General features: G+C 49.7%; 1 protein-coding gene across 1 annotated transcript in view; it reads left to right on the top strand.

Moving 5' to 3' along the window:
- The window catches only part of AKAP6 (A-kinase anchoring protein 6), a 1,117,075-nt gene that overhangs the window by 664,139 nt on the left and 438,877 nt on the right, over window positions 1-14,059 (top strand). Inside the window, exon 4 of the mRNA XM_069638465.1 lies at window positions 7,504-9,288. Coding sequence (XP_069494566.1) covers window positions 7,504-9,288 — 1,785 coding nt within the window. The remainder of the gene's footprint in view (window positions 1-7,503; window positions 9,289-14,059) is intronic.

Here is a 14,059-nt window from a genome sequence, read left to right as displayed (position 1 = left end):
CTGCGACTCTCTTCACTTCCTGTGTCGCGCCGCCTTCCCTAAAGTATAGACGAAGCGACTCTCTTCACTTGCTGTGTCCCGCCGCCTTCCCTAAAGTATAGACAAAGCGACTCTCTTCACTTGCTGTGTCCCGCCGCCTTCCCTAAAGTATAGACGAAGCGACTCTCCTCACTTGCTGTGTCCCGCCGCCTTCCCTAAAGTATAGACGCTGCGACTCTCTTCACTTGCTGTGTCCCGCCGCCTTCCCTAAAGTATAGACGCTGCGACTCTCTTCACTTCCTGTGTCCCGCCGCCTTCCCTAAAGTATAGATGAAGCGACTCTCTTCACTTGCTGTGTCCCGCCGCCTTCCCTAAAGTATAGACGCTGCGACTCTCTTCACTTGCTGTGTCGCGCCGCCTTCCCTAAAGTACAGATGCTGCGACTCTCTTCACTTCCTGTGTCCCGCCGCTTTCCCTAAAGTATAGACGCTGCGACTCTCTTCACTTTCTGTGTCGCGCTGCCTTCCCTAAAGTATAGACGAAGCGACTCTCTTCACTTGCTGTGTCCCGCCGCCTTCCCTAAATTATAGACGAAGCGACTCTCTTCACTTTCTGTGTCGCGCTGCCTTCCCTAAAGTATAGACGAAGCGACTCTCTTCACTTGCTGTGTTCCGCCGCCTTCCCTAAAGTATAGACGAAGCGACTCTCTTCACTTGCTGTGTCCCGCCGCCTTCCCTAAAGTATAGACGAAGCGACTCTCTTCACTTGCTGTGTCCTGCCGCCTTCCCTAAAGTATAGACGAAGCGACTCTCTTCACTTGCTGTGTCCCGCCGCTTTCCCTAAAGTATAGACGAAGCGACTCTCTTCACTTGCTGTGTCCCGCCGCCTTCCCTAAAGTGTAGACGAAGCGACTCTCTTCACTTGCTGTGTCCCGCCGCCTTCCCTAAAGTGTAGACGAAGCGACTCTCTTCACTTGCTGTGTCCCGCCGCCTTCCCTAAAGTATAGACGAAGCGACTCTCTTCACTTGCTGTGTCCCGCCGCCTTCCCTAAAGTATAGACGAAGCGACTCTCTTCACTTGTTGTGTCCCGCCGCCTTCCCTAAAGTATAGACGAAGCGACTCTCTTCACTTGCTGTGTCCCGCCACCTTCCCTAAAGTATAGACGCTGCGACTCTCTTCACTTCCTGTGTCGCGCCGCCTTCCCTAAAGTATAGACGAAGCAACTCTCTTCACTTGCTGTGTCCCGCCGCCTTCCCTAAAGTATAGACGAAGCGACTCTCTTCACTTGCTGTGTCCCGCCGCCTTCCCTAAAGTATAGACGAAGCGACTCTCTTCACTTGCTGTGTCCCGCCGCCTTCCCTAAAGTATAGACGAAGCGACTCTCTTCACTTGCTGTGTCCCACCGCCTTCCCTAAAGTATAGACGAAGCGACTCTCTTCACTTGCTGTGTCCCGCCGCCTTCCCTAAAGTATAGACAAAGCGACTCTCTTCACTTGCTGTGTCCCGCCGCCTTCCCTAAAGTATAGACGAAGCGACTCTCTTCACCTCCTGTGTCCCGCTACTTTTACAGCCAACTTCCTTTCTTCTTTCACCTTCCCCCTCTCCTCCTGTTACTCTCCTCACCACCATGCCACATCCTTTCTTGATATTCTTCTGCTCACCCCCTCTTTATTCTTCACCCTCCTCTCCGAAGTCATTATTCTCCTGACTCAACTGTCTCGCCTTCTGCTCTCACTTCCAACCGACTCCAACACTGCTCCTTCTCTGACTCCAAAGTACCACACCATGCATACATGTTGGGGCTTAAATAGTGGACTGGCCCCTGCCCCTAACAACCTCCCACACTGCAGTGCATTCGATAGCGGCCACTGATTACTTGTGTCAAGGCGGCTGGTTCACTTGCCATTGTGGTTTTTACTCCGGCAGTGCCCGCCGCTCCACCCACACTGTTTCCAAGATGCAGTGCAAGCTTTTATCTAGGGCAGCGGCCATCTTGGAACGCAAGTGTGCGCATGCACAAAGCAAGGTCCGCCACAGAGAGTGTTGTTGCCTGAGGCTCCGCTCAGGTTTTTCCCTGTATGATCAACTACAGACATTCAATTAGGAATGTCAAAGTATCCCAGGTGGTCACGTATTTTTCTGACCCTAAAGCGCTCCGAACCGTTCTTCCTTGCTGATTCAGACCGGGGGCTTCTCTTTCCCTATTGGCTGTAACGTCCCCTTGTGTGGTGGGGGTTCTGGTACCACTGCAGTGGCCATCATTTGGGGCCCATTGAATGATGACAGAAGGATTCATTTTTAGAATGTCTAGTTCTGCTCTGGTTCCCTCCTTAAGGGACACAGATGTTCTGTTCTCACCTACGACCAGGAGGGACATTGTGGATTGGGCCAGTGGATCCTCGCTGCACCGTCTACTGTGCTGTCCAGCCCCCTTGGCCTCTCAGTCCATCCCAAGGGTCAAAGGGAAGGTAAATGGGGGTACCACAGAGCCCCTCCTCTCGACTCCCAAAGATGGATACTGTGCACAGCCTTAAGAATTGATGGGGGTCCTGCCAGGAAAGTGAGCCCTTTATTAGCTCATGGTACACAGGGTCTGGAATCAGGACAACCCCACTCCCAGACAAGACCTGCAAGACCCAGTTAGTCTGTAGGACCCCCCCCCGCCCCCCCACCACTCCATTATCCAGCATGGACACACTCCATTGCTCTCAGTGGAACCAGCCCCCCTGGTTCCAGGGAACTAGAGGCAAGATTTACCCAGCAGCACTCAGGTGTGAATGAAAGCACATCCTATCACCCCCTTATGGACTAATAGGATCCACCCCTTATTTGTCCAGAGCAACACAGAGGAGAACCCCACACCCTGCTACCCACACTCAGCAGAAGAGCTTGCATATACAAAACACTTTTATCACTCCAAGGTCCACTAGAAACCCCAGCTTGAAATTCCCAAAGGATAGGGAAGCAGGCAGGCCCCAGCATGTAACATTTCCCAGCCCTGAATCCCGTTAACTGTAAAGAAAGCAGAGAGCCAAGGAAAGAAGGAAACACGATTTAAAGCCCTCCCCCTTGGGGTCTGAACTACAAAGTCTCACTGCCAATGGGATTACTGCAGAGAGCCACCTGATCACCTTAGCCAATCAGGGCGCAGGCACCTGGTCTAGGCAGGATGAACGAGGCTCGGGTTCCCCTGTCTGGGAGAAAGGATGCAGGAGGGCAGACGTGAAAACATGTAACAGCAAACATATAATATGGCATATGAGACATACACTCTTGTATTCTCACACAATAAAGATGCTTTGTCGTTTTTGAGGCACTTCCTGGTGATATAAACACATAACAATCCCAAACGACACAATTTAGAAATGAAGACGTCTTGGTTTATTTATTTTTGTACTTTTAATCTATCTGCCAAACCGGATTCGAACCAAGGTCACCTGCAAGTATTAGATAAGTAGTTATTTAGGTTAAGATATTTACACTGATTAAACATATGTAAAAGGTTTTTAAAGGATATTTGAAATCGATAAAGCGATTCTTTTTCTTTGGGGCTCACTGTGGTACGTGTCACAAGATGTTTTAGCCACATAACAACTTGAATCTGTTCTCTTATCTTGTTGTTATCCAGATATAAACCCCAAATGATTGTACAACTGTAATTTGTTGACGGAAATGTATGCACTGATAATGTGTTAAAGGTTTGTCGCCTGGAATTGCTCAAGGACTGGATATCAGTGCTACACATCTTGTAAGAGTCCACCTAGACTAGAGTATCCGGGTCCCATCATTCGTCCACCTGCTAGCTGAGTTTACGCAGCGGGATATTGCAGCTCTCACTGCAATGTTAGATTAGAGTGCAGGGTATCATTCGTCCACCTGCTAGCTGAGTTTACGCAGCGGGATATTGCAGCTCTCACTGCAATGTTAGATTAGAGTGCAGGGTATCATTCGTCCACCTGCTAGCTGAGTTTACGCAGCGGGATATTGCAGCTCTCACTGCAATGTTAGATTAGAGTGCAGGGTATCATTCGTCCACCTGCTAGCTGAGATTACGCAGTGGGATATTGCAGCTCTCACTGCAATGTTAGATTAGAGTGCAGGGTATCATTCGCCCACCTGCTAGCTGAGTTTACGCAGCGGGATATTGCAGCTCTCACTGCAATGTTAGATTAGAGTGCAGGGTATCATTCGTCCACCTGCTAGCTGAGTTTACGCAGCGGGATATTGCAGCTCTCACTGCAATGTTAGATTAGAGTGCAGGGTATCATTCGTCCACCTGCTGGCTGAGATTACGCAGCGGGATATTGCAGCTCTCACTGCAATGTTAGATTAGAGTGCAGGGTATCATTCGTCCACCTGCTGGCTGAGATTACGCAGCGGGATATTGCAGCTCTCACTGCAATGTTAGATTAGAGTGCAGGGTATCATTCGTCCACCTGCTGGCTGAGATTACGCAGCGGGATATTGCAGCTCTCACTGCAATGTTAGATTAGAGTGCGGAGTATCATTCGTCCACCTGCTAGCTGAGTTTACGCAGCGGGATATTGCAGCTCTCACTGCAATGTTAGATTAGAGTGCAGGGTATCATTCGTCCACCTGCTAGCTGAGTTTACGCAGCGGGATATTGCAGCTCTCACTGCAATGTTAGATTAGAGTGCAGGGTATCATTCGTCCACCTGCTGGCTGAGATTACGCAGCGGGATATTGCAGCTCTCACTGCAATGTTAGATTAGAGTGCAGGGTATCATTCGTCCACCTGCTGGCTGAGATTACGCAGCGGGATATTGCAGCTCTCACTGCAATGTTAGATTAGAGTGCGGAGTATCATTCGTCCACCTGCTAGCTGAGTTTACGCAGCGGGATATTGCAGCTCTCACTGCAATGTTAGATTAGAGTGCAGGGTATCATTCGTCCACCTGCTGGCTGAGATTACGCAGCGGGATATTGCAGCTCTCACTGCAATGTTAGATTAGAGTGCAGGGTATCATTCGTCCACCTGCTAGCTGAGTTTACGCAGCGGGATATTGCAGCTCTCACTGCAATGTTAGATTAGAGTGCAGGGTATCATTCGTCCACCTGCTGGCTGAGATTACGCAGCGGGATATTGCAGCTCTCACTGCAATGTTAGATTAGAGTGCAGGGTATCATTCGTCCACCTGCTGGCTGAGATTACATAGCGGGATATTGCAGCTCTCACTGCATTGTCAGATTAGAGGGCAGGGTATCATTCACCCACCTGCTAGCTGAGATTACATAGCGGGATATTGCAGCTCTCACTGCATTGTCAGATTAGAGGGCAGGGTATCATTCACCCACCTGCTAGCTGAGTTTACGTAGCAGGATATTGCAACTCTCACTGCAATGTATAAGAGTACAGGCTATCATTCGTTCCCCTTCCTCTGCTGTTTTAGGTTATATAAGAGGGTACCACCAGGGTGTTAGTTTCAATAACCGGGTATCCCTCATTTAGCAGCAGTCTTAGTTTACAGAGAACAATATTTCACTTCCTAACACAGTGCTAGTTTACAAAGCAGCATATCACTTGTTCCGCTGCTTTTCCATAAGGGGCTACCACAAACAAGTAAGTTTACAGAGAAGGGTATTAGTTTACATAAGTGACTTCCTCTGCTGACTTAATTTATGGAGAAAGGTATCCCTCGTTCGCACTCAGGTAAGGGCACTCTGCCAATCAGGTGGCTGGAAACAAGGGCGAGAAGACACAGTTGACCGCTTGCGTTTTCCAACGACCCAAGTCCCATTCGCGGGTGCTGCCATTTAGAATGTGGAGAGGCAACAGGTAGCCTCTCCTTGATGCATCCCCAGACACCACCCCTCCAAGACATCTCATACTCTTCTTCCTTCCCATTCCCACTTTCCTGCTAGGCCGCAGCTCTGAGCTCCGGGCCTGGCGCTCCTTCTCGCCCGTGGCCGCTGCGTCTGTAGAAATAGAAAAGGGACGTGTTCCCTTTTCTATTTACTATGGCGGTGGCCATCTTGTTTTTTTTAAAGTGGAGATTGGGCTCATACAATACGTGCAGAGTCATCTCCCCTTCCCGTTCAAAAAAATAAAATAAAACTATTTGCACCCCAGATGAACCCTGGGGAGCGAATTGCAATCACCCTTGCTTAGGGGTCTGTACAGGGCTAGTAATGGCCCTGAGCCCTTGCTGAGCCTACCTGGTCCTTGCATGCCCCCTAGGCGGGGAGATTGCTACATACTTCTGCTCTCAGTTTACATAAGATTGTACCTCTACAGTGTTGTTATACAGAACAAGGTGCCACTCATGTTGTGACAGATTTAGTTTACAATGCACAGTATTGTATTTCTCGCAACATTGATAATCTACAGAGCTGGGTTTCACTTGTTCTGCTCCTCTTATTTTACATAAGAGGCTTCCTCTCCCTAGTTAGTTTACAGAGAAGGGTGTCTCTCTTTTGGCTCGTAGTTTACATAAGAGTGTTAGTATGCAGGAAAGGTTGGCACTCGTTTTGTGGCAGTTTTTAGTTTACAGATCAGGACATTGTATTCCATGCCACAGTGCTAGTTTACAGCCCAGGGTATGAATGGTTGTGCTGCTGTCTTAGTTTACAGATCAGGACATTGTATTCCCTGCCACAGTGCTAGTTTACAGCCCAGGGTATGAATGGTTGTGCTGCTGTCTTAGTTTACAGATCAGGACATTGTATTCCCTGCCACAGTGCTAGTTTACAGCCCAGGGTATGAATGGTTGTGCTGCTGTCTTAGTTTACAGATCAGGACATTGTATTCCCTGCCACAGTGCTAGTTTACAGCCCACGGTATGGATTGTTGCACTGCTGGCTTGGTTTACAGACCAGGACATTGTATTCCCTGCCACAGTGCTAGTTTACAGCCCAGGGTATGAATGGTTGCGCCACTGTCTTAGTTTACAGATCAGGACATTGTATTCCCTGCCACAGTGCTAGTTTACAGCCCAGGGTATGAATGGTTGCGCTGCTGTCTTAGTTTACAGAGCAGGACATCGTGTTCCCTGCCACAGTGCTAGTTTACAGCCCAGGGTATGAATGGTTGCAACCCTGTCTTGGTTTACAGATCTGGAGATTGTATTCCCTGCCACAGTGCTAGTTTACAGCCCAGGGTATGAATGGTTGTGCCGCTGTCTTAGTTTACAGATCAGGACATTGTATTCCCTGCCACAGTGCTAGTTTACAGCCCAGGGTATGAATGGTTGCGCCACTGTCTTAGTTTACAGATCAGGACATTGTATTCCCTGCCAGAGTGCTAGTTTGCAGCCTAGGGTATGAATGGTTGCACCGCTGTCTTAGTTTACAGATCAGGACATTGTATTCCCTGCCAGAGTGCTAATTTGCAGCCCAAGGTATGAATGGTTGCACCGCTGTCTTAGTTTACAGATCAGGACATTGTATTCCCTGCCACAGTGCTAGTTTACAGCCCAGGGTAGGAATGGCTGCGCGGCTGTCTTAGTTTACAGAGCAGGATATTTTGAAGCTCTCAGTAATGTTTCAAAATTGTCTCTCTTTCAGGACCGCCTCGACTCACTCACTGACGTTGACGACTCAGGGCAGCTCACCATACGATGCTCCCAGAACTACCTCTCCTTAGACTGCGGCATCACAGCCTTTGAACTTTCAGACTACAGCCCAAGTGAGGAGCTACTCCACGCTGGTGTGGGTGAGGTGATCTCAGGGCCGGAGCGAGCCCCGGAGGCAGAATCTTGGGCTTGCACCGAGATGGAACAGGAGGTCCCGGAGCTGGTGAAGAACGTAGGCCTGTTGACTGTTGTGACTAATTGCACAGGCAAGGACGACAGCGACATGGTGGAGGCGGAAGGGAGTAGCTCCACGCTCTCAGCAGGAAACAGAAAAAATGGTCTGGACAGCAAAGACCCTGGTACATCAAATGTGCTTCCAGCCTTGCCTGGGGGGATATCTTTAGCCAATCAGGAAACTCTGTGTGCCAACATTGGGGCTACAACTGGTACCCACGAACGACGTTCTCATTCTGCCAATCAGGAATGCCATACAACAGTGACTGTTGACCTCAGAGGCAAGAACACTCACCACTGTGAGAGCACACCTCCCAAACGGCCAATCAGAGACTGCTTCAACTACAACGAGGACTCGCCCACGCAGCCTACGGTGCCAAAGAGGGGCCTGTTTCTAGAAGAAGACTTGGACCCGTCGGCAAGTAGGAGGACGGCCAGCTCCCTGCTCGCATTGAAGACTGAATTGAGCCGTAGTTCCCCATCGCTGCTGGATGTGCCGGACCGGTCCAAGCTCTGCCTGCCGCTGAAGGCCTCTTACTGCAACGGCCCATCTGGCATCAGCCAGTCATACAACTGCTTGTTCAGAACACCAGATCACAAATTGGAGGAAAAACCCAAGAAGTCCCACAAAGCCAGTATTGCACACCCCGGTGAACCCGGTGAATGTGGTCGTCTGAGCGGAAAACTACGGCAAAAGAAAATGCATGATCGACCAGAAGCAGATTCATCTCAAATGCAGAAGAATGCGTCTGGCCCATCCTCACCACGTCTGGACAGTGCACACAGGACAAGAGGATTGTTAAGAGACGGCGTGCCCTCATGTGACTACCAACCGATGTATGGACAGGCCACTGTCCCTGCGCCCTCAGCCCGTCTGCCCCATGACTTTCCAGCCTCACAGTCCCAGCATAAGTTGGATCAAGAGGGGCTCCCTCCCACCAGCTTGAGGAGCTGGTCCTCGGGGGACTCAGGAACTTGGAACTGCTCACCGTCTGCTCTCCAGGATGGCAAGGCCAAGGAAGGCGCCGCGTCGGTGAGCGGCGAGAGCTCTGGCGGGAAGCAGGTGGGTGCCTGGTATGGCTCTGACGAGTACCTGGCTTTGCCATCACACCTCAAGCAGACAGAGGTGCTGGCTCTGAAGCTGGAGAACTTGGCCAGGCTGGTGCCCCCCGGCTCCGGTGGGGACGCCGTTCAGAACATCGATGACTGGGAGCTGTCGGAGATGAACTCTGACTCTGAGATGTACCCCATCTTCCCCATCCGTAAGAAGCACCGGCGGCTCGGCCGCATCTCCCCCAGCTCCTCCAGTGACATGGCCCCCTCCCTGGATGACAGTATTGAGTCTGGGCCTTTGAGCGACATCTTCTCCGATGAGGACCTCTTTGTACCATCGCCTGGCCCTGGAAAGGCTGATAGTGCCGGTCCAGAGCAGACGTCAAGCCATCATAAGTTGCCCACCGCCAGCAAATCCACCCTCATCCAGCAGCTTCTGCAGGACATCCAACACCAGGACAACTACGAGGACATCTGGGGAAAAATTGAGGTAAGGCGGCCCTCCCTGCTTCCCTCTCATGTGTACGTCAGCACTTAAACCCTTACAAGACTGATGGAGCTTGTCTCATTGTCATTCAGCGAAGTGTAATATTGGGCAATATATATTGAGAACAATTAATGATATGAAAATCAGTCCTGCAACTTCCCTTAGTCATTCTGTTTTCTGTCAGAGGGGGGTGGTAGTGGGATATGCAAAGGAGTTGATAATGGGGCTGTAAAGAGAGGAACTAGGAGCCGGGCCTGGTTCCCTAACTGTGGTTGATCTCTACTATAGAAGAACAGGGGTACGAATATTGTGCGCACAATGGCTATAGTCTACAGGAGAACACTCGAAGGCTATAGTTGAAGGATAGTCATTGAAGATAACTATTGGGGTGGCAGCCATGGGGGTATCATCAGCATGGATGGAAGCTATGTCAGAGGAGACACAATGCTATGTCACAGGAGATCAGGGAAGCTCTGTAAAGGAAGATCAGAGAAGCTATGCCAAAGGAGACCTGGGAAGCTATGTCAGAGGAGACATGTTATGTCATGTGAGATCAGGGAAGCTATATAAAGGGAAATCAGAGAAGCTATGCCAAAGGAGACCAGGGAAGCTATGCCAAAGGTGAAGGAATCTATGTCAGAGGAGACCAGGGAGCTATACCAAAGGAGACCAGGGAAGCTATGCCAAAGAAGGTGAAGGAAGCTATGTCAGAGGAGACCAGGGAAGCTATGCCAAAGGAGGTTAGCTCCAGGGAGCTATGTCAAAGGAGACCAGGGAAGATATGTCATAGGAGATCAGGGAAGCTATGTCAGAGGAGACCAGGAAAGAGATGCCAAAGGAGATCAAGAAAGCTATGCGAAAGGAGATCAGGGAGGCGATGCGAAAAGGAGATCATGGAAGCTATGCGAAAGGAGATCAGGGAGGCTATGGCAAAGGTCATCAGGGAAGCTATGCCAGAGGAAACCATGGAAGCTATGACAGAGGAGAGACCAGGGAAGCGATGCCAAAGGAGATCACGGAGGCTATGCCAGAGGAGTCCAGTGAAGCTATGCCAAAGGAGACCAGGGAAGCTATGTCAGAGCAGACCAGGGATGCAATGCGAAAGGAGACCAGGGAAGCTATGTGAAAGGAGATCAGGGAAGCTATCCGAATGGAGATCAGGGAAGCTATGCCAAAGAAGAAGGAAACTATGCAAAAAGAAATCAGGGAAGCTATGTGAAAGGAGGCCAGGGAAGCTATGTCAGAGGAGACGAGGGAAGCTATGTGAAAGGAGATCAGGGAAGCTATGCCAAAGAAGGAGAAGGAAGCTATGCAAAAGGAAATCAGGGAAGCTATGTGAAAGGAGGCCAGGGAAGCTATTTCAGAGGAGATCGGGGAAGCTATTTCAGAGGAGGCCAGGGAAGCTATGCCAAAGGAGATCAGGGAAGCTATGTGAAAGCAGATCAAGGAAGCTATGCGAAAGGAGATCGGGGAAGCTATGCGAAAGGAGATCAGTGAAGCTATGTGAGAGGAGATCAGGGAAGCTGTGCCAGAGGAGGCCAAGGCAGGTGTGTGAAAGGAAACCAGGGACGCTATGTGAAAGGAGATCAGGAAGATCTCTGTGAAAGGATATTAGGGGAGCTATGCCAAAGAAGGTGAAGGAAGCTATGCGAAAGGAGATCAGGGAAGCTATGCGAAAGGAGATCAGGGAAGCTATGTCAGAGGAGGCCAGGGAAGCTATGCAAAAGGACATCAGGGAAGCTATGCCAAAGGAGATTATGGAAGCTATGTCAGGGGAGACAGGGAAGCTATCTCAGAAGAGACCAGGGAAGCTATGTCAGAGGAGATCAAGGAATCGATGTCAAAGGAGGCCAGGGATGTTATGTCAGAGAATACCAGGAAAGCTATGTGAAATGAGATCAGGGAAGCTATGTGAGAGGAGATCAGGGAAGCTATGCCAGAGGAGATCTGGGAGCTATGTCAAAGGAGATCATGGAAGCTATGCGAAAGGAGATCAGGGAAGCTATTTTAGAGGATATCAGGGAGCTATGTCAAAGGAGACCAGGGAAGCTGTGTGAAAGGAAACCAGGGAAGCTATGTCAAAGGAGATCAGGGAAGCTATGTGAAAGGAGATCAGGGAAGCTATGTCAAAGGAGACCAAGGAAGCTATGTCATAGGAGATTAGGGAAGCTATGTCAGAGGAGATCAGGGAAGCTATGTCAGAGGAGATCAGGGAATCTATGTCAGAGGAGATCAGGGAAGCTATGCGAAAGGAGATCAGGGAAGCTATGTCAAAGGAGATCAGGGAAGCTATGTGAAAGGAGATCAAGGAAGCTATGCCAATGGATATCAGGGAAGCTATGTCGGAAGAAACCAGGGAAGCTATGTCAGAGGAGACCAGGGAAGCTACGACAGAGGAGACCAGGAAGCTATGCAAAAGGAGATCAGGAAAACTATACGAAAGGAGATCAGGGAATCTATGTGAAAGGAGATCAGGGATGGTACATCAGTGGAGATCAGGGAGGATATGTGAAAGGAGATCTATTTGAAAGGAAATCAGGGATGCTATGTCAGAGGATGCCAGGGAAGCTATGTCATAGATCAGGGAAGCTATCTCAGAGGAGACCAGGAAAGCTATGCGAAAGGAGATCAGGGAGGCGATGCGAAAAGGAGATCAGGGGAGCTATGCAAAAGGAGATCAGGGAAGCTATGCCAGAGGAAACCATGGAAGCTTTGACAGAGGAGACCAGGGAAGATATGCCAAAGGAGATCAGGGAGACTATGCCGGAGGAGTCCAGTGAAGCTATGAAAGGAGACCAGGGAAGCTATGTCAGAGCAGACCAGGGAAACTAAGTCAGAGCAGACCAGGGAAGCTATGTCAGAGCAGACCAGGGAAGCTATGTGAAAGGAGACCAGGGAAGCTATGCGAATGGAGATCAGGGAAGCTGTGCAAAAGGAGATCAGGAAAGCTATGACAAAGAAGACCAACAAAGCTATGTCATAGGAGACCAGAGAAGCTATGTCAAAGGAGACCAGCGAAGCTATGTCAAAGGAGACCAGGGAAGCTATGTCAAAGGAGACCAGGGAAGCTATGCCATAGGAGATTAGGGAAGCTATGTCAGAGGAAACCAGGGAAGCTATCTCACAGTAAACCAGGGAAGCTATGCAAAAGGAGATCAGGGAAGCTATGTGAAAGGAGATCAGGGAAGCTATGCCAAAGAAGGAGAAGGAAGCTATGCATGAGGAAATCAGGGAAACTATGTGAAAGGAGGCCAGGGAAGCTATGTCAGAGGATACCAGGGAATCTATGTCAGAGGAGACCAGGAAAGCTATGTCAGAGGAGACCAGGGAAGCTATGTGAAAGGAGACCAGGGAAGCTATGTGAAAGGAGACCAAGGAAGCCATGTGAAAGGAGATCAGGGAAGCAATGCGAATGGAGATAAGGGAAGCTGTGCAAAAGGAGATCAGGAAATAAAGAAGACCAACAAAGCTATGTCATAGGAGACCAGGGAAGCTATCTCACAGTAAACCAGGAAAGCTGTGCAAAAGGAGATCAGGGAAGCTATGTGAAAGGAGGCCAGGGAAGCTATGTCAGAGGATACCAGTGAAGCTATGTCAGAGGAGACCAGGAGAGCTATGTCAGAGGAGACCAGGAAAGCTATGCCAAAGGAGATCAGGGAAGCTATGTGAAAGGAGATCAGGGAAGCTATGTGAAAGGAGATCAGGGAAGCTATGTCAGAGGATGCCAGGGAAGCTATGTCAGAGGATACCAGGGAAGCTATGTCAGAGGAGACCAGGCAAGCTATGCCAAAGGAGATCAGGGAAGCTATGTGAAAGCAGATCAGGGAAGCTATGTGAAAGGAGATTGGGGAAGCTGTGCCAGAGGAGGCCAGGGAAGCTATGCAAAAGGAGACCAGGCTAGCTGTGTGAAAGGAAACCAGGGACGCTATGTGAAAGGAGATCAGGGAAGAGCTATGTGAAAGGAGATCAGGGAAGCTATGCGAAAGGAGATGATGGAAGCTATGTCAGAGGAGACCAGGGGAGCTATGTCAGAGGAGATCAAGGAATATATGTCAAAGGAGGCCAGGGATGTTATGGCAGAGAATACCAGGAAAGCTATGTGAAATGAGATCAGGGAAGCTGTGCGAGAGGAGATCAGGGAAGCTATGTGAAAGGAGATCAGGGAAGCTATGCCAAAGAAGGAGAAGGAAGCTATGCATAAGGAAATCAGGGAAGCTATGTGAAAGGAGGCCATGGAAGCTTTGTCAGAGGATACCAGGGAAGCTATGTCAGAGGAGCCCAGGAAAGCTATTTCAGAGGAGACCAGGAAAGCTATGCCAAAGGAGATCAGGGAAGCTATGTGAAAGGAGATCAGGGAAGCTATGCCAAAGAAGGAGAAGGAAGCTATGCATACGGAAATCAGGGAAGCTATGTGAAAGGAGGCCAGGGAAGCTATGTCAGAGGAGACCAGGAAAGCTATGTCAAAGGAGATCAGGGAAGCTATGTGAAAGCAGATCAGGGAAGCTATGTGAAGGCAGATCAGGGAAGCTATGTGAAAGGAGATCAGGGAAGCTATGCCAAAGAAGGAGAAGGAAGCTATGCATACGGAAATCAGGGAAGCTATGTGAAAGGAGGCCAGGGAAGCTATGTCAGAGGAGACCAGGAAAGCTATGTCAGAGGAGACCAGGAAAGCTATGCCAAAGGAGATCAGGGAAGCTATGTGAAAGGAGATCAGGGAAGCTATGCCAAAGAAGGAGAAGGAAGCAATGCATAAGGAAATCAGGGAAGCTATGCG

The sequence above is a fragment of the Ambystoma mexicanum genome, chromosome 14, assembly GCF_040938575.1.
Source record: "Ambystoma mexicanum isolate Mex_15411 chromosome 14, UKY_AmexF1_1, whole genome shotgun sequence".
Classification (NCBI taxonomy): Eukaryota; Metazoa; Chordata; class Amphibia; order Caudata; family Ambystomatidae; genus Ambystoma; species Ambystoma mexicanum.
Note: the sequence above shows the minus strand (reverse complement) of the source record. Positions and strands in the feature narration are given on the sequence as shown.